General features: G+C 48.0%; 1 protein-coding gene across 2 annotated transcripts in view; it reads left to right on the top strand.

Annotated features, from left to right (window-relative positions):
* LOC105691546 overlaps positions 1–20,923 on the top strand; it is a 97,149-nt gene that overhangs the window by 54,488 nt on the left and 21,738 nt on the right. For both annotated transcript variants that reach the window (XM_048658366.1, XM_012410079.3), the window contains exons 3-6: positions 12,404–12,542; positions 13,065–13,129; positions 15,297–15,548; positions 20,361–20,675. In XM_048658366.1, coding sequence (XP_048514323.1) covers positions 12,404–12,542; positions 13,065–13,129; positions 15,297–15,548; positions 20,361–20,675 — 771 coding nt within the window. The remainder of the gene's footprint in view (positions 1–12,403; positions 12,543–13,064; positions 13,130–15,296; positions 15,549–20,360; positions 20,676–20,923) is intronic.

Here is a 20,923-nt window from a genome sequence, read left to right on the forward strand (position 1 = left end):
CCATCGGCGGTACGTTAGGAGTCCGACGAAATTAATGGTGATGGATCGACGCGAGCTTCGCACATGTAAACATCACGAGCGTCGTAACAGCTAGCTATACCTACCTACTCAGCGAGGTATGTGTGCGCGCCACGCGTAAATACGTAAACATAAACAAATACTCCGCGTAAAGTTCACGCTCGGAAAAACTTACGAGGCTAAACAATTCATGGGTGGGAAGGCGTGTGGCAAAAATATCGGTGCCTAATTTTCCTGAAATATTGAAAGGGTTCCGGTTCACGGGTGCGAAGAAACGCGTCGAGGGTGAACCTCGAAATCGGCGAGTGCGTTCGTTCGCGTACTTTTTTTTTTTGTTCTCGCTTCGCCATTTTTTTTCGGGACTCGTTGCAAAACTTTCGCTCGTTCTACTCACCGTTCGCACTATATGCGGGGGCGGACCCTCGCTACCTTTGAATTAAGTTACCGCTAAAGGGTTGCGTTTCGCTTTAAGTGGCAGGGATTAGGCTAATTGCTCAAGTATTTGTTTTAATTAAATATAAATATGAAATATTCAGTGACCCCGTGAATTGTTAACAAAGTTTAACGTGGATACATTAAAACGCTTTCAAGATTTCTTCGCGCACACGTGCACACCCGCTGCAGGTAGACGTACACGCGGCGGGGGTTGGTTCGGCCCGAGGCATGAAAATTTTTGTTGTTGTCGCCGTGAAATTTCTTTCCCCCCCCCCCCCCCCCCCCCGTTTTTGTATATCACCTTTCATTTGCATATTTATATTTTTCCACTTACTCACCGCGTATTCCGCGAGCGTTTATCACGGGAAACTACGACAAAAGTGCACGAAGAGCACTTTGGAGAAATTTTTGCAGCTGTAGCTTCTGTCGCCTGTTTTTTACACAGATCTCTGTATTCTCCGCGGCCCGGCTGCTTCTCCCTTTTTATGAAAAGTTCGGAAAAGTTTCTCCGACGAGAGCGAATTCCAGAGAAAGAGCGAGGAGATATGTTAATTGTACACGAGTTACATCCATCTGTGACGAGAACACCGTGACCCCTGCGGGGGCGACAACGAGGGAAAAAGAGCGCCGAGGTTACAGGTGAAATTTTTCCACGTCCTCGATCGGTCGGCTCGCCCCACCCCCGACTCTGAAACCCCGCTGACCGAGCCAATCGATAATCTTTATTCCGTGCGCTCAAAAACGGGGAACTACGTGGAAAACGCTGTGTTGACGATAAACGGCTACCTCTTACCCGTATAATCACCCTAGCCGCTGCTCTGTCGCGGATAATGGAATACACGGGAGTAAAGGTACACCTACGTGTGAGCAGACGTCCGGAGAACCGACGTTTCTAGGCGCACCGTTGCGAAATTCGAAGATAAACGTTTCACGTTGCGCGTCACGTGTCCGGAAGTCGACGACGAAACACCAGGTTCTTTGCGAAATCAATTAGTTTGTCGGAAATCCAGAGTCGACTCTTATTTGCGACGTTGTTCAACGAACACCGAGTGCATTTTTCGCTACTCTCGAAACGCATACGTGTACCTCTCCGTGCATAATAAAAATGATGCAGTCTTCGCACGCACGCCCGGTACATAGGCGAGAGCGGTAAGGAGTAGCTGGTATTTGAGAAGAGTGTAAAGGAGGAAAGAAACGGGGGAGGAACAAAGAGAGGGATCTACAGAGAGAGAGAGAGAAAGAGAGAGAGAGAGAGAAGCGGCACTTTTCAATCAGGGGCAAAAGTGTGCAACGCGTGGAGATGTTCGCGTCGGCAAACAATCGGAACTCTGCCTCAGATATCGTCGGAGCGTAACCCGACGACGGTGCCCGGAGGGGCGCGAAGATTGAATCAGAAATTTTTCCGACGAGAAGGAGATAAAATAAGGGGAAAGGGGAGAGGGAAACGGAAGACGAGAAGGAGAAAAAATCAAATACACCTCGCGGATCGCGGGTGCAAGTCGTAAACTACACCGAATATATAGTATATTATCCTCCCCTCTCTAGTTTTTTCCCACTTTTTTCCATCCTCTATTCTCCCGGCGCATACAATAAGATGAAATAGTCCGTTTCATTTTGTAAATGGACCCCCGGCGACGCCTCGGACGACTTCGAACCCACTTTCGTCGCGTATCCTCCGCCGCTGCACGGTGCGCGCTGCAACACTTTGAATTACATCGGGGCAAGTGCATGGCACGGAATGCACGCCACTGCCTACGTTTCAACGTACAGCCGGACAAACCGTCGCCTCATACGTATCGCCTTATACATATATATATAAACCCGCCGCTTTTCACCCCCCCCCCCCCCCCCACCCCGCCCCGCACCTTTCTCCCGGCGACCGTACCGTACCCCGTAAGCACTTTCCTAAACACCTTATCCCCGTCCCAGTGATCACGCGACGAAAATGCAGCCGGTAGCTCTCGTCCGCAACCAGCCGTACCAAAGCCAAATTCCTCTTCCTTCTCCGACCGCCAACCCCGTTTTTTCATACATACCCACGGAGAGTCCCACATACGCCGCTAATGCCGCGTACTCCGCACATACACGGGATTCGCTAGCGTCTCCGCCGCTGGTTCGCCTTTTCTTTTTTTCATCCCGTATTTTCTTTCGTTTCATTTTTTTTTTTTTTTTCCTCCTCTGTCGCCGCCGAAACGCAGATATCCGGAGATACGGTCATGGCGGGGCTTTTGGGAAGCGGATTAGGTGCGCTCGAAATGAGATTATTTCAAGTACTAAGCCGCCGGTCGCGTTCCGCTCGATCGGACCTAGGGGAGCACGAAACTTTTCGCCCCCCCTAGTCTCCCATACGCGTCTTAATTCTCCCCCCTATCCGCATGCGTGCGGCGCTACGACTTTCTGCAATTTAGCGACCACGAGAAAAAATTCCGCGGTCGACGCTCCGCGAGCTTCCTTCCGTCCGTTGTTCACTTCTCGGTACCCCGTAGCTTTCGCGCGATCCGTACGACGTCAAAGGTCACGGGGTATCTCGAAGCCTAGACGGGACAACGAACACTTCGCACCGTTACCCACCGGGCTGTAGATTTCATTGGAATGCAAAGAGAGAAATTGGGACGTAAAGAGAGTCGAACGATGAACCGGAAATATGCGTGCGTCGTCGAGAGAGAAGTGAAAAACGAAATGGCGAGAGCTTTCGCGGGCGGAGGAGGAAGAGGGAGGGACCGGGAAGCGAGATGAGGAACACGAAGTGAAACGCACCGCGCCCCGCGATACGCGATATACTCGCAATGCGGAATTTGAGATTCGAGACGTAACTTGGTTAGAAGCGGCGTGCTCGCTTAAATATTCCATCTCTGAGATGAGAAGACTCCCGCACGCGGTAACGCGGATAAGTTATACACGCGTCCGTATCCCGCGCCGGCACACGTACACGTACGCGAGACTGCGTACATAAATTTATACCGAAATACCCACGTACGCGTTACACGTACACCCCTGTATTTAGTCGCGCGTAGGTACGCGAAACTGGGTAGGTAGGTGTACGCGTTCCCGAATTTATACTTACCTATACGCGCGCGACCTTTGGGGGTGAGTCGGCGCGGGGTTTGGTTGGTATGGGTATTGATCTATGCGAGAGAAGCTATTCCCAGCTTTGTATTTCGTTATTCAAATCAGCATTTAGGCTGAACGAGACCGCTGCCTTCCCTTCCCCTCCCTCGATTCTCTCTCTATACGCTCCGAACGTACGCTCTACCGGCAGCAGCTACCCGCTGCTCTCCGTAGCACCCGAGCCGAAAATCGGCGAGGCGAAGCTACCGCGAGGTAAACCGACGGAGTGGCTTCTCTCGATCGAAAGACCGGGAGGCGACGCAACTCGGCGACCCCCTCGTTACGATCCGACGAATTCGCAAACGAACGGCCGAACCTCCGCCACGTGGAAACGACGGTACGTTCGATGTATCCGTGAGGGTATCGTAACGCTGTTGCAAAACGCGATTGACCCCCGCAAAGAATCCGGCTGGAGACGGATTTTTACTGTTTTCATTTTTGGAAAAGCGTACTCGCGAAATCCGAACACCTCGATCGTCGGCGATTCGGCTTACACGTTATTCGGCTTACCGGATAGACGACGCGAATTCACAGGAAGGCAACGATCCATCCGCGCGCAAGGAATTGAGAATGAAAACATAAAAAGAGCGGTTGAATAAATAATCGGAACGGGGGTGGGTGGTTTCATCTCCGTTTTTCCGAGAGAGAGAACGTGGCGAATAAATAATAAAAGAGGATCGTTAGAGGTGAGCGCCTTTTCGCCCTCATCCTTCCATCGCCCTTCGAACGCGGCTCCGTGTGTGGCCTCTGGATGCGGAGAAAGAGAGAGAAGATGAAGAGCGGTGCGGGGGGGGGGGGGGGGGGGGGCGGTTACGCCGCTTTCGCGTGTCTCACCCGTATCTAACCATCCGATTTATTATTTACAACGATATTTCGCCCCGCGTTTCTCTCGCCGCCCCGGAGTCGATCGTCCCGCATCGTGTCCCGGCCCGGCTCACCTATCAGCCCTCGGAGAGAGAAAAAGGATCAACCCTCGAGCTGCCCCCGAGAAATTCCCGTTTCCTCCCCCAGCGCCCCTCGACGAGCGCTTACGCCGCGGACCCGCAACGAAAAGTTCACCGAAAGCTCGCTACGCACGCACACGGTGGTTAACGTATCCGTATCCGAGCGCCCTTAAAAGGCACCGCGCGCAACGGACGATAAGAGGAATCGTCTTCCGTTTAACGACAACCTGTAACCGAGTAACCCTCTCGACACCGTAACTGTGTAAGGCGGATGCACACGCGCCCAACGTATTCCGATTGAAAATTGTCAAATTCTACACGTGTTTTTATCGTTACGACGTTCGCACGGATTTCTTCCGAGGAGCAAGTGCTCTTTACTTCGATTCGCGGAGCTTTCCCCCCGCGAAAATCATCCTCTCGTTATACCGTGAAAGCGGAATGATCGCGGGTAACAAGTTTCGTTGATCGGTACCGACATGACCCGCATATATTCCGAGGAGGATTTCGTTGCCCGGTGATCCGGTTTCTGGATCAGAGAAAGACGTTCAAACGAGACGACCGGAGCAACCAAAACAAGTGGGAGGGTTGGAAACTGGAGATAAAAGAAACAATAAAAACAACGACAACGACCCGATACTCGAGCAGACTTAGACCTATGCGATAATGCAAGATGGCGCCTCGTGATCTCTTCCATCTCGCGCGTTCGCAACGACTACACGCTATACGATGTATGTATAATGTATACGCGGGTACTTTGTACATATGTACCAGAGATTACGACTCCCGATAAAATTCCTCCATCGCTCGACTCAAGGACCGGAACAACTTTTTCCCTATGTATTACATTGTCAACTTCGTACGTACACATTCCCGTCGAAAAACGCGGAGTGGGATGTACGACGTCTCGTGCGATCGGGCCTAGCAGCGGTACCTGAGTAAAATTCGTGTTTCGGAATACGAGAAAAAAAAAACAAAAATTATCGCGACGGAGAACCTCGTTAAACAATCGACTCCGACAGGTAGGTCCCGAAGAATCGTTACGTCAAAAAATTCCGCACGCTCCATTTAATCTCGATCTCGTCAGTCGAGTTAATGTTCATAATTGGCCATTGTTTCTGGATAATTGAACGGAACTCGATGGGCATAGAAAATGTCTTCGTCGGTGCGACTTTTTTCTCATCATTTGCGGATGCTGGGAAAATTGTGAGAAAATATTCGGACGTGTTACGAGAGTGTCGTAACATAGGTATACACGCGCTGTTGTTTGTCGTCGAATTCGGATCGGTCGCGAGGCGTGAATTATTAACGCACTTTGTTATTTCCCTCGTTCTTCTTTCATTCTTTCCCGTTCGTTGTTGTTCATCGAAGAGAAAGTTTTCGATACCCGCGAAGAACCGTGAAAGCTGTCGGACGTATATCGCTGAAAAGACGTCGCTACGCGCGACTAATAACCGCAGGAAATCAAAAGCTGACGCGCGGAGGAAGGAGCGGTTCGAATAGCTCTCGATATGTTCCCTCACGAACTCCGATTCCCGGGGAACTTCTTTGCTCTAGGAGAATCAATTTTTCTTATCTACAATAACAAACGGGAATCGATATACGCTGTATGTGCACACGGATGACTCTACTCCATCATAATACAGAGTACCCCACGCGTGGCTATTCATCTTTTATTTCCTTCTTGATTCTTTTTATTTTCCTTTGACCCCCCGTACATACGAAACTACGATAAAAGAACGTATGAAAATATCGGGCCGGTAGTTTTTCGAGCGAGGACACTCGACAGGGTTTCGAAAAATTCTCTTTTCTCCAAAAAGTTTTCGTCCAGCTGGAACTCGGACGTGGGGACGTGGACGTGGAAAAAGACGAATTTAATTTTGCCAAATTCAACCATAGCCGGGTATAAAAACGTAGAATGAGACCGACGACCTACGAATCCGGTGATATAATTCAGATCTCTCGTACGAGAAGAATCGGCTCGTTCGAAATTCACGCGACCCAAACGCGTCGTATCTGTATCCCTGTTAATTTTCCGCTCTGATTATATTTCGAGTCTGCTTTACCACCGAAATGAGAGATGGTATCTTTTTCATGGGTCGGAAATGCTGCAACCAAATCTGCACCGAACTACATGGCGAGTCGCATAGCCCGCGCATACACACCTACGTACCTTTATTTATGCGGATATACATAAATAGGGCGCATATGTGGAACCGATAAAATCGGCGCCGAATCGGATATTATTCGGATGTACGCCGGTATTTGTATAATTTATAAATATACGTAGTGTGTATTTCTCCATAGATTACTCCACATGCAAATTACACGTACGTACGTACGTACGTTGTTCGGTTACAGGCGTATCTGCCCATCTATAGGTACGAGATTCCCCGCAAAATATCAAGTATATACCCATGTGGTTCGATTCTATTCACCGAGCGGGTGCGCGTTCGTCGCGTTCGCTGCAACATCGGTGCCAAAACTGTTGACATTATTTTTCAATTCGTTATTAGCGATCGTTGCAGCGGTAGATATACCTACGTACCTACGTATACCTGCATCGATGCGAGCGTAGCGGCATCGCGATGGAAGGGGTGGCTTATCGATCAGGAAGCAATCATCCGTCGACTTCCTCTCTTTATTCCGCTCTGTACCGCGTACGTTGTACCTACGTCGGCGTTGCACTGCGCAGTGCGGCCCTGAGCGTCCGTTCGACGACGACGAGTCCCCGTGTAAGAATACATGGTGCGAAAATCGAAATGACACCCCCGAGATCGGGGGTCGCTAACGGTCGAGTCATCGCGTTCGAACCGCGACGGGAGAATGCAAAACGGGGGACAAACAAAACGGAGAAAATCGCCGGAGATACGATGCAACGCTGCAGGAAAAGAGAAATATTCAAATTTCATGTACTCGTGATATACACACACGGTACAAACATAACTCGCCTCTCTACCGACACACGGAGCGGAATGAAAGGACGGGGAGGAGCTTTATGACGAATTCGTTTTCTCTCTTCTATGACGTGACGGAATTGTAATAAATATCACCGCAATGTGGTGCACCGGCGGTACAGCGGGAATTAAGTATACCTATATATGTATTACGTACACCATACCTACCCACGGTTATATATAAAATGGTATGGGCGAGAAACGCGAAACGTTTCACGGGACACTCGCCCACGTTATCCCGCGTGGGCGGAAGAAGACGTGACGAAGAGAAAGAGAGAAAATGAGGAAAAATGAGGGACAGAAGAGGGAGGTGAACGAGGGCGATGCGACCCGTGTATAGCTATACGTACACACACTTACAAGATAGGCGAAAAAGAGGTGGAGAATAAAATAAGAAAGGAATAAAGAAAGAAAGACGCTCTTAGGGATGAGATAAATTGAAAGAGCTCTCGAAGTTGTCAACTCCTCGTCCTCGCGCACGAGGACCACCCTGCAGCGCGAGACTATAGAAGGAGAATTCATTTTTTTCTCTCTTTCTTCTGCTTCTTTCTTCCCCTTCACTTCCCCTTCGCCCTCGCGAAGGTTCTTCGTCCGTGTCGCGTGTCCGCGACACCCGGGCATTTCCATGCGCTTGCTTATTTATTTATTCGCAACACTTGGCGAAAAAAGGTACCGAGAAAAGATGAAAATTAGAGTAGGTGTACGTATAATGTATACGGGGACGAGGGGGAGCGAGAGAGAAGCGGAGCGATGGGGTGGGAAACGATAATGAAAATGAAGCGGAGGAGAGAAAAAAAAAAAGTGTGCAACGAGAGAAGAAATTCATAACAGCCATTCACTTCTGAGTCCAATTTCTTTTTTTTCTTTTTATTTTTCTTTTTTTTTTTTTTTTCCTTTCCCTCATTCTTCGAGCGCGCGGGAATCGTATATTACCAGCAGATATAAAAACCTATACCAGCTGTAATTCCTTCTCATTTCTGCGGCGATGCGACGTTCGCGGTGGATGTATTTTAAAGATTTCATCGGGAGAGACACCCGCTCCCCGGGGACATACCTACGTATAACATAATGGAAAAACTTGAGAGCCTTGAATAACGTAATATACCGCTCAACCGATCGGAAGTATTGAATTTAAAATAATAACCGTTTCCCGCATTTCCTCGTAGACCGCCACTTTCCGTACATCGTTCGTACGTACATCGCGCGGGTGTCAAACCCCGTTTGACGTGAATCTCCGCGACAGGTATAGACCGAAAATAACCGATTCCCGACGTAACGTGGGATATCGGTGGCCCCTCTCGAGGACGACGGGAATTATCGAGCGACCGGTGGCGCGGTTCGAGTTCAATGTATCCATTTGGTCGGGGAATCGTCGCGGTGCGAAATCGAAAGATCTTACGTGTGCTCAATTGTACCGTGCGATAAATCCATCCGCACGCGTCTGTAATATGCATCGACGGACGTATTATTTGGGGCGGAAAGTCCCGACAATGGAGGCGTTAAACCTTTCAAAGCAACCGGATATACGTTGGCCAACAATTGCTCCCTTGATTGCAGTTTTATCCTCGAACTAATGGGGCGCGAAGCTGCCGGCGGTAGAGATTCGGTTCAGGTGACACGTGGTTCTCCTCTAAAGGGAGAATTTCGCGTGCCACACATCCATGTATATGTCTATATAGATGCCAAGTAGACGATGTATAGAGATATTCCCTGCTCGACATCTACGTATGCCTATACGTGATGTGTCAAAGTGAAAATATAGACCCGCTGAAATCGTCTCTCCTCTCTCTCTCTCCCTCTCTCTCTTATCAAATCGACCGAACGCGCGAAAACAAAGCGCAAGGAACATTTTCTTTTTTCCCCCCGAGCGTGGAAAGGCGAATTCGTTCGTTCCCGACGATGACGTCACGAGATGATACGGCGCGTAACGTGGCCCGACCGTCGATCTTTTCATCCGGGAGACGTTATCCGCCTACTCGTTGCCGACTGACTGTTGAGGATTTTCCCTTTCTTTGTTTCTCTTCGCTGTTCGCTATCTTCTCCGAATTTTTGATACGGCCGCAAGCGCTGCGTCTAACGTTTCTTTCTCCTCCTTTCAACGAATATGAAATTCATCGCGGTGACAGCGCGTCTCGCAATAATCTACGAATGTAACTCCGATTGCTACCGGGGGATGAATGCGGTTTGGCTGGGTGAAAAATCTGAATTTTCTCCATTATTTCCGATCACCGCGCACTTTCTCTTTCGACAATCGCAAAACTATACGATATATAGTCTACGATACGATGCAAGGACGACACCACATGTCGTTTGCGATGTAAAGTGAAAAAACTAAATCCACGAATCATCTTTTCTCAAACCAATGGGTTTTCCTATCCAAAGAGGCAGGTGAGATTTTATCCTTTGGACGCTCAGATTTTGTCGCAATAATTCTTACGCGTTGCAGAGTTTATTCATGAAATTATTTCGACGCCCTCGAAGGTGGGTCGATGAATGACGAGGGCGAACGCTTCGTAATTCGTTATTGTTTTAATTAATATCGCATCGATCACCCGCAAAGGCGAGAAGCGACATTACACGGAATATCAAAGTTTAGAATCCATCAAACGGCATTGTGTGTATACAACAAGAGGGAGAAAGAAGAACGAGTCTCGGCATTCCGCGCGCGCGGTCTAATAAAATATTCAATCAACGTCTGCGATCGTCCGAGAGGAAAAGCCTTAGCGCGAAATATCATATTTGTTTTAGTTTCTTTTTCAATTCTCCTTTCTCTTTCCCCCCGTTCGTCTCTCTCCCTTTTTGCCTTTATATTCGTGTTGAAAAACTTTCGACTCTGACAAGTGACAGGCAGTCCGTGGCGCAGCGACGTCTTCCACTTTTCCCCGTATCAAATGTCAAAATGTCAGCCATTTTCCACCCCTTTCTTCCTTCCCTCTCTCGCTCTCTCTCTCTCTCATTCTCCCTTTCTTTCTCTCCACCTTCGGAAGCTCTCAAGCTCTTTCTACGCCGCAACCCCTGCGGTGGATAGTCGGCGAGGCTACGCCACGGCGCCGGGACAGACTTTGTTCGAGACGAACGAAGTATAGGACACGGGACGCAACGGGGTGGTAGGGCACCTCGGACGGACGCGCGCCCCCCTCATGCACCATCCATTTCTCTCGTCAAAAATTCACCTACCCCAACCTCGAGCTCGTTTTATCTATTGTGTCGTTTTCTCAACCACCCGCGACCTCTTATTATTCTCAACTTTATTGTCTTCGACCGATTCTTCTCGATGCTACCGCAACATCGAATACACGCGTACAGCGTTGACTGATGTAGCAATCTTCAGTCAACGCGTACAGCTTCGGATAATATCACGTGTTTCGGACGACCCCTCCCCTCGGTTTGGTCTCAGAATCAGAGTTTCTAAATAATTCAGACGCGAGATAAAAATTGGAAATCGAAAAAAAAAAAAAAATACTTGTGCGGCAACCGAGGCGAGGACTGAAAAAAAAAAAAAAGAAAACATGTAAAATACCCGGGGTCATATTCCATCCCCTTGAAATCTCCCTTATTCGGTCCCTTTAGTCCCCTCCGGAGTGCGTGACACTCGCGTGTCGCGGTTACAAATTTCGTTGTAACGAGGCCCGGGATATCTACGACCCCTGGGGGGTCTCGTCGAATCGTCGACGAAGTATAGCGGAAGCGTGCTCTTCATCCCTTACCGATACAGTCGACCCCCCCACCATCCCTTGTTGCAACGAACTCGGATTCACTTCTCCGGCAACGCGATGTGCCCCTGTGTAATTTGCGGATACGTATACTGTAACGTATAATATGAGGTTCAAAGTAGCGGAAGGCGAGAAATATAAAATCGTACGTGTACACGCGGATTTTGGCCAGGCGACTCGGGACCGTGCAACTTGTCATGCACCGCCGTTTATCTATATTTATTCATCTATTTCCAATTACTCGAATTAATCGTCATCAGAGCCGAGTAAATTGGAGACCTGGTATCCTTGATGAAAAATTATTCTCGTAGTCTCGTTTAACTTCGATTACGATCCGGACTTACGGGGCTTTTTATTCTGTAATAAAAACATCATTAACACGACGTTCGACCGTAACGTCATTGCGCCCGTCCAATGTCTGACAATAAGACGGAATATGCAGCAGCTGCGCCAAGACCACCCCGCGTCGACTGTTTCAACATATTTAAACCGTAGTTAAATAAATTAGGGGCTCTTTACAGTCCGGACACCGAAGATCGAGTGTCGGTCCGTCCGTCGCGCCGCGCCACGCGTATCAGGAAAATAATTAGGGATTAGGAAGCGGTCAACATTCTTACGTTACGTGCTGGGCGTTCCACGGGCCCTAGAAGTCAGGCGTTCCTTTCACCCCCGTCCCCCTCGACTCTGGGAATATATTCACGATGCCCTCTATTCATCTCTTTCTCCTCTCTGTTCTTTTTTCTCCGATTCCCTTTCATCCCAACGGTTGTTTGCTCTGCGGAGCCTCTGGGATCGCGTGACACGGGATCGTTTGAATTCGGACGCGCGGCGAACCGAAGCCGAGACCTTGACCTCTCGAGTAGACGATGCGTCTGTATTATTACCGTAAACATGTGCGGCGAAAGCCCGTCACTCCCGTTAATTTTCGTTCGAAACCGCGTCGCCTCTGACGCCTCGCTGCAGTTGGGACGCGACGCTGACTTTCCGCAACCCCGCGGCGACCTCCCCGATTATTATTCAAAGGTATCCCTTCCCGTTTCGTCTACCGGTAGGAATAAATTGAACGAATTGCGGGGTTATCCCGCATCGTATTATCGTTCAGCCGAATCGACTCGCGGACGTTCGGTTCGTTAGTTCGTCGAGTGTAGAAATTTCCAGCGTACGAGTCCTCGCGCTGACTCCACGAACACAAGTCGCAAAATTAATTCCCCTTCGTTTATTGATTTTCCAGAATGCACTTTCCCGTCGCGATGGGAGGGCAGTTGGTTCCAGAGCGGCGTTCGTCAGCCGATCGTCGTTTCGAGAAACACCTTGTCCAGCAAGGGACGTTGCCTCCACAACGAGGGCGACAAATTTCTTCTCGTCAACGAGTGAGTAGTACTGGTTATCCGTTACCCGGTTATCCCGCGTTATATTCCTTATCGACTCGATATCGATCTTCCATCGGGCGAGCCGTGCGGCTGGTTTTGTCTCGTCCCGAATATTCTCATTGGCGGGACGGGTTGGACAAAAATATCTTAATTTAACGTCCTGATGATTTTCATTAGCCGCAGAATTTTGCGATATGCCAATTGAATAATTTTGTAATAATAACGCGAACGGTAACAACAATAACGAGGGTCCTACCTCGAAAGCTAAAACTGCCGGTAGTTATAATTAAGGGTCGTTATTTCCAACTACATGACGTACCCCGCGCGCTAGCTTCTGGAACGATGATCGCTAATTGGGCTCGTCGAATCGCCGATGTAACCCTAATTAAATGTGCTCCGCCAGCTGATACATTTGTTAATTTTATTCGTTCGAATGATATTCCCACATGTCCGTAAACGAATGTACCTGTACTCGTTATTTTTCAAACATTGTTCTAAATCTGTTCGTTCGATGTGTTGCAGAAAGTCTTGCTATCGCTGCGTCGTTATTCACGAGAAACATTCGAACGTGCTCCAGTACAAAGAAAGTGAGTATACCTTGCGGAACAAACGTCGAGTCGAAAAAAAGGCAATCGCCGATAACAACGAGAGTCATCGACGCGCCGATGCAGCAAATTATACAATTGATATATTTCGCATTGTACAACGCTCGCACCGTCCGTGCGTACACAGTAGACGGGGATACGCGGGGTAACGGTAATAACTCGAGTGCGTATCAATTAAGCCTCGCAACTCGTCTTTCCCCATGGAATTCGAGAACGCACCTCGCCACCCCCGCAGCTCGATTCCGCCTCCGTCCTCTCGCTACTCCCGATTCTGTAAAAAATTTCGAAACAGCTTCATGAACGGGACGCGAGAAGGGCGTACGGAGGACGGACATCGAAAGGAAGGATAAAGTGTCGAGGGGCGAGAGAATGGAAAGAAGCGGGAGGGCGATTCGGAGGATTTGTAGCGAACAAAGGTAGGAGGGGGAAGCGAGTTCCGCAACAGCCGAGAGGGATAGAGCGGGGCGAGGATAACGGGCGTTTAATTTCATTCCGAAGGGAGCAATCAGTTTTTCCTTTTATTCGGAAGCGAATTGCCCTACGTAGGTGGGTTGGCGTACGCGTACGCGAGCACGTTTGTACACGTAACGCGTATCCGGGGAGCGGAGGGAATCGAGAGTGGAACCGCGGGATTCGAACTGCGGGGAGATAAGCTCTGAGTTTTACATTTGACGGACTCGCGTGCGAACCGTAATACCCGACATCCGCGACCGCCGAATTATACACCGTGTAATGTAAACCACCGTCTATGATCGCGGTACGTATTGTTACAAGCTCCCCTGAGCGCGGAAGTTGTTGCTCCGCATTTTCGCGCTTTTCACGCATCCGATAACACGGAGTGCAAAAACTCGGCTTTTTTTTTTTCAAACAAACCAATCATTGTTGTTGGAAGGAAGCCCCCTCGTATAGTTGAACCGGAAATGCCCCCTGCGAAAGGATTTCGGAGGGAAAAGTGCGACAATTGGAACGATCGGGATTAACGGTTCTACGTAAAGCTGCTTTCACTTCTGCAAGCCCGACAAAAACAACCCCGGGAATACTAGTTTTCTAACTCACGTACACGCCCACGCCGTATATGTGCGCGTTCCATACACGGTGAAGTTTCACCGTTGGACGTGGATTAAAGCAACACACTCGCCCACCTTCGCTCCGTGTGGGTACAAATGCCCGTATGATGTACGTACGTATACAACGTACCGTGAGAATAGCCAGATTTAATTGCGGGACAACAATTTACTCCGAAAATAATGACCGAGTGGAACAAAAAGGTACAAAATTAACTCGAACAAAAACAAAATTCCTACGCCCTGCGCGCGGTAAAAAGGGGTGATTTATGGTATTTGCGCGGTGTACGAGCACGCGTCTCCAGATTTACAAGTAATTTCATTTTTTCCTCGCACACTCTTCAAAATACACCGCTCCGAATTCGACCCGCTTTTTATTCGGACGAAAGCGGGGTGAGCGACATCCGTTTCACGAGGTGTGAAATCGGTATAAATATGAGATGTGGATAGAAATTTTCTCAGGACGGTTTTACGAAGATTCCATTGGCGGCACAGATGTGCGAGCCGCGAGAACGGAAGGGTGCACGGCCGAACGTCATAGCGGGGAAGAGAGGAGCGAAGGTTCGCTTCGTACACGGACTCCGCCTCTGGCTTGCATTTTTCGACGATTTGTCAAAGTCGGCTGTTTTTATCGAATTTTAATCTGCACAGTGTCACACCGCAGACACCGCGAGCTGCAGGGGGAGAGGAGAACGGCTATCGCCGCGGCTTGGGGCGAAAGTGCGGGGGAAGGGGGAAGGGAAAGCCGCGCGAAGCACGACCTGACCTGGCGCTGGGGATCGCGCGGGACGAAAAAGAACATCGTAATATTGTACTTTTTCGACGACCAGGGAGTCTAATAGTTTTTAAATTACATCGGTTTTTACACGCATTTATATCGTACACCCCCGTGGCCGAGTCTCGGCGGATTCGTAGCGTTTGACGCGGGACGAATCGTCGGGCCTGTGAAAGCAAACGAGTCGAATAACGCGATCGAGGTGACGAGTGGTGTTCGGTCGTCGTCGCGACTCCGTTAGGAATCATTTCGACCACCCGTGAGGTTTTCCTTACCACGTCGAATCACCTTGAAATTTTTATCCTTTCAGCGTTCTGCCATCCCAGGAATACCTTGGCATCGTTGTGCTCGTATATAACGGGGGACGCGTTGCTCTACTCGATGTTCAGAGAAGAGGCTCAGGCTGTAGCGTGTCCGTTTCGAGGGCCGATGACATTTTCTTACAACAGAGGTCACGGGACGTGTTCCAGTCCGCAGAGTAACGTCGACACGTGCACCGAGGACAGCAGACTTTTGTTCCGGTACCAAGCGTGCCCGGACGTTCCCGCCTCCGAAAGCGCAGGTGAGTCGTCGACGGTCGAACGAAAAAGTGGCGAGAAAACTCAAAACTGTGAAAATTGCGCTATTCTGTCTTTTCTTTCTTACCGGTTGTAAAAAGTTGCGTGAAAGTCCGATAAGCGGCGAAGGAAATTAGAGAAGACGGTAGCGAGAAAAAAGGGGACCGAGGTGGAGAAAGAAGTAGAGAATTGATAAGGAGGTGGGTGACTTCCTCGAATCGCTCCTCTTCCGCTTTCTATCCGCTCGGTGGTTCTTATTTCCTCGTTTTTCTCCCGGTCCCGTATTTCTGCCGGGTTTCTAGGGCTTATCGATTTTGCGGGCGAGAATTCCAAATTGGCCTCGTCCGAAAGGATCGCGTTAGAACCCGCGAACCACCGGTAAAACTCCACTTTTTCCCCAGATGCAATTTAGATAACACGCGCACGTTGCGCCACGCCGCACGAGTCCGAGAAAACCTGCGGAAAGGAGTCGAATCCAACGTGTCAGACACCCTCGATACTCCACCGTCGGAGAAAAGAAATCGGTTGAGAAATCTCCTCGAAAACAAGAGCGAGCATCTCAAGCGGTAGAAAATTATTATCCACGTAAATATGCGTAGCGCTTTGTTGTGAGACGTCACCTTCGGGGCTGAGCAGAGGTCACGCCCCACAACAAACCGCTCGCCCGTGGCTACCTGACTCCAGCTAAGCTCGGGCTCCCTCGTAGACCGAGATATTCGAATATTTCGACCCGTGCATGAATTGCGACGAATCAAAGTGGGTCTACGACTAAAACCAATCGATATGTCTTATAATTTTTCTGCTCCCAACAGCGAATAATTGATGAATTGATGATTTTTACTCGATCGATTGCATGAGCAGATGATTTTGGCTTTCAGATTTTGATTTCGGAGCTGATTATAGGTGAGATTACTTTTGAAGAACCAAAAATAAATTCGATTTTTGAGCAAAACATAAATCATTTTTTGAATTGAGTTTATTATGCTTTTCTGACGTATTTTGACCTCAGGAATTCGAATCTGGAAGAAAAATTGATCTATCTCTAAAATTGACCGAGTTATCGCCAATTTTCAGCTTTTTGGGGTCAAAAATAAAAAATTGATTTTTTAGTCTATCTTAATGTAATTCGGGCTCAGGAATCCGAATCCGAAAGGAAAATTGATCTATCTTGAAAAATGACCGAGTTATCCCCGCTTTTTCGCATTTTTTGGCATAAAAATGGAGATATCTCGAAGGGAAAAAATCGTAGCTCAATTTGGACAACGGATTCGTGTTCCTGAGGTCAAAATATATAAGAAAAGTGCCATACGATCAATTTTAAAAAATAAAAATTTTTGGCCAAAATTTGAAAAAATCGTAAGGGGTACCCCTTGGAAAAATCTCAAATTTTGGACAAAAATTTTTATTTTTTAAAATTGATCGTATGGCACTTTTCTTATGTATTTTAACCTCAGGAACACGAATCCGTTGTCCAAATTGAGCTACGATTTTTTCCCTTCGAGATATCCTCAAATTTATGCCAAAAAATGCGAAAAAATGGGGATAACTCGGTCATTTTTGCAGATAGATCAATTTTCCTTCTGGATTCGGATTCCTGAGCCCGAATTACATTAAGATAGACTAAAAAATCAATTTTTTATTTTTGACCCCAAAAAGCTGAAAATTGGCGATAACTCGGTCAATTTTAGAGATAGATCAATTTTTCTTTCAGATTCGGATTCCTGAGATCGAAATACGTCAGAAAAGCATATTAAACTCAATTAAAAAAATGATTTATGTTTTGCTCAAAAATCGAATTTGTTTCTTGGTTCTTCAAGAGTAATCGCACGTATAATCAGCTCAGGAATCCAAATCTGAAAGCCAAAATCATCTATCTATTCATGCAATCCTCCTTTGCACAAATACGAGATTCCCTTTCGATGTTTGGAATCCGCGCAGCCGTTATCCGTTCGCGTGCCCGAGGGACGAGGCACAAAATAAGAATAATGATAACAAAACAGATAATAAGTAAACGCCTGTTAGGAGGGCAATTATGAAATAGGGGAGAATTTAGCGAACCGCGAGAAGTTTGCCTGGCTAATTTGGCAGGGGCCGGTGCAGCGGGAGATTCGGCATCGCGAGGGAAGTCGGGAATAAGGGAAGAAGGATGAACGGGTCAAATGCACGGAGTGCGGGGGAGGGGGACATTAGCTCGACCGGGGGTAACGGAATAGCAGAATGCCGGCAAAGGTAACTAGATGTAACTATGCTACCAACTACGCGTGTAACTACGTAATTCGCGTTATTCAGGGTGAACTAAACTACATTATTCACCGTTAACCGACGCCCACGCCGAGACGCCCGACGATCTGCAAGCGCATTCCTCGACTTCCTCGGCAACTAAACGCGAAGCCCGAGAACGGGGCACTTCTTGGTCAATGCGGTTAGCTTACGTTTGCAAACCGCACGCGCGCATCTCTCTAACAACGAACCGACCGAACTACCGGCGAACGAGGAATTAACTGGAACCGGCGAAACCGGCGAAACCTCCTCATTATATCCCCAACCTACGCTTCCGAAATTCTCTCTGACGAGCTCCCGATTTCTCAAGCTCTGGATTACCTACCCGCGCACTCCGCGAAAAATCCTCCGAGCAATGCTTTATTTCCCGCCATCGGACATTGCGCGGCACACGATACGACATACGTCACGCTGACGCGGCGTCGGACCCGGAAATTATACACAGAAAATAGGAAGGGCGTGAAAAAGAAGATGAAACATGTAAATCGGGAGCATGCCACGAGAGCAGAACCGAGCTGCCGTCCGCTCTCCCTGTGACTCCGGGCGTCACGAGCTTTCGACTCGGATGTCTCTGTCCCCCCAAATTAAGCGACATTCGCGTTCGATTGCCAGGCAAAGTCCTGGAAAGTTGCACCGGGTTCGGGTGAGGCGAAGTTCGTAAGATTCCTTTCTATCGATCCGAAGTACAACGCCTGACGCCTCTTTTTCCAAAATATTTTCTTAACTCGATCAAACTCTCTCGACGTCTTGAGGGGTCTCAGACTCCATACTCAGACCAGTCATTGACGTGGAAAGCTACGAATTGATCCTATCGAGATATACTTGACTATTTTCACCTTTTAGATCTATAAATTGGCGATAACTCGATCAATTTTATAGATAGATCAATTTAATTTATGAATTCGGATTCCTGAGATAAAAAGTACCTAAGAATATAGTAGAAAATTCAATTTTGAACTTGAAGAAACTTTTTCGTCGCCTCGAGGAGTTTCAGAAACCATGGTTGAACCTCTCATCAAGGCCAAGATTCAAAATTTCCAAAAGCTTACGGTTCATAAACAAAATAGGTGACCACGTCAAATTCCGATCATTCGTTCCGAGCTCGAGCGCTCTCCATATCGTTCGTATTTCTACCGCTCCGCGGCGTACCGCTTCGCGGCTTACCGCCGCGTCTCGTCTCTTTGCGCCGTGCTCACGCCCCGTTAAGCTTTCTCGCAACGGAATCGCTTTCTGTAAAGAATAACCCAATGCAGTCGGCAGAACGGCCGGTAACGAGCTACAGCTCGGACGACTCGAGGTGAACCTGCGTCGCTTTTCGCGACATCCAATTTTTACACGTGCGTCAGGCTTTTCGACAGCCGGCACGTGCCGCATTATAAACATAATTTATAGCTTTTAAATAGACGACGAGGTGTGAAATTCCTTTCCTGATTTTTTTCTTCCTCCTATTGTGAGCAGGTGTCAGACGAGCTGTCATCACCTGATAAAGATCTTGTTCACACCTCGTAATTGAATTACCCCTTCCATCCACCTGATCGGCGGCATCCCTTTGCGGTAATTCTGCGAATTCTATGTAGCCGCCAACCGTTTAAGAAAGTAAATATGTGAAAACTCAATAGCTACATAAACATGTGGTTCAGAGTATACTCGAGGAGTTCAATTCTGTCCTGTTATACCATACCGAAGCACAGGCTTTCAGTTCAGTATTAAACACGCTCAGTGTACTTAAAAAAAAAAATAAAAAAAATCAAACAATTTTTTTCCGTGCATTATCTTATTATACATTATGAAGGGGAGACTGACAACAATTTTACTTATTAATTTTGGAGCTCATGATAATTAATACAATCATTATTTCCGACCTGAAATCATTAAGATTTGAATTATATCCTTGTATTAGGTTATGGCCAACTTTGATTTTCCAGAACGAATGCCTGACTCAAAATACGCGACATCGTGGTAAATTCTTACCGATTTACAGCGGAAAAAATCGCTGTACGATGCCGATGGCAAACGTTAGAATTCTCGCCCTCGTTTTCGGTCGTTCCGTTGATTTTGAGGAAAGCGAGGTAGATTTTTATCACGTTTTGAAATAACACGACTAAAAAAGATCCTCGGTGTTGGTATAATTTCTGAACGAGTGCATTAGTTCCGCGTATCGCGCCGTATTCGTCGGTGTGCTAGATTTTCGCAGTCCGTATGAAAGCGAGACGCAGGTATTAATAGCTCCAGAAGCACGAGGCGACCCTTCACTTGGACGTATGTAATTAAAAAATTAACGAGCGAGCTCAACGCTGGTTAACAACTTCGATACTTACTTTACTTACTCCGTATAATATCCCGCAGAGGTTCGCTTCGACAGTTTTACACAAATGCGTACCTTTGGAAATACCTGTATCGGATCCAAGACGAATAATTTTAACGAGTCTCGAGATGAAAGAGTTTTCTCTACGATCCGGAAATAGATTGAAACAAAACGATGGAGAACAGGGGGAGGAGTAATCCTTGTATTTAATGCTCAATTTATTCACGCACAGTGGAGGAACTCGAGTGTCTGGCGACGTGGAAGGAGGGCAGCAGTCGTTACCTCGTGGGTCGCCTCCACCATCGGCACGCTTCCAACAACGAGGACAGATACCGCTGCTTCGTCTACGAGAGAGTGGGCCAGTCGATCGGGAATATGAATCGGGGCGGCCTCGGGTTCGGGGGCCTCGATCAAGACGTCCCCCTCCTCGGAGGGCCGATCCCCGAAGGAGCACCCGAAATTTATCGGGTCGCACAGAGCGGCGACGCCACCTGCAACGGCCTTTTCAGCACAATGGAAGGATCGAGGTCGATGACGCTGAGAAAAGGTCAGGGTTCCACTCCTTTTTACCCCAAAACGTTTCGGAGCGCGTCGCTCATTTTTTCACAGTCGCGAAAGCTCGCGAAAAATTTCAATTCGACAGAAATTACAACGTACCCCTCAAAAGGCGTTTACAATATACGTAGCAGTTTGCCGAGCTCAAAGTGCGCGATCTATCGAAAACAAAATATTAAACGGATAACGTAACGATAATGAAAATAAAAATCACGACAGCGACGTGCTTTGACCCAAATA

This window comes from Athalia rosae, chromosome 1 (genome assembly GCF_917208135.1).
Source record: "Athalia rosae chromosome 1, iyAthRosa1.1, whole genome shotgun sequence".
Lineage (NCBI taxonomy): Eukaryota > Metazoa > Arthropoda > Insecta > Hymenoptera > Athaliidae > Athalia > Athalia rosae.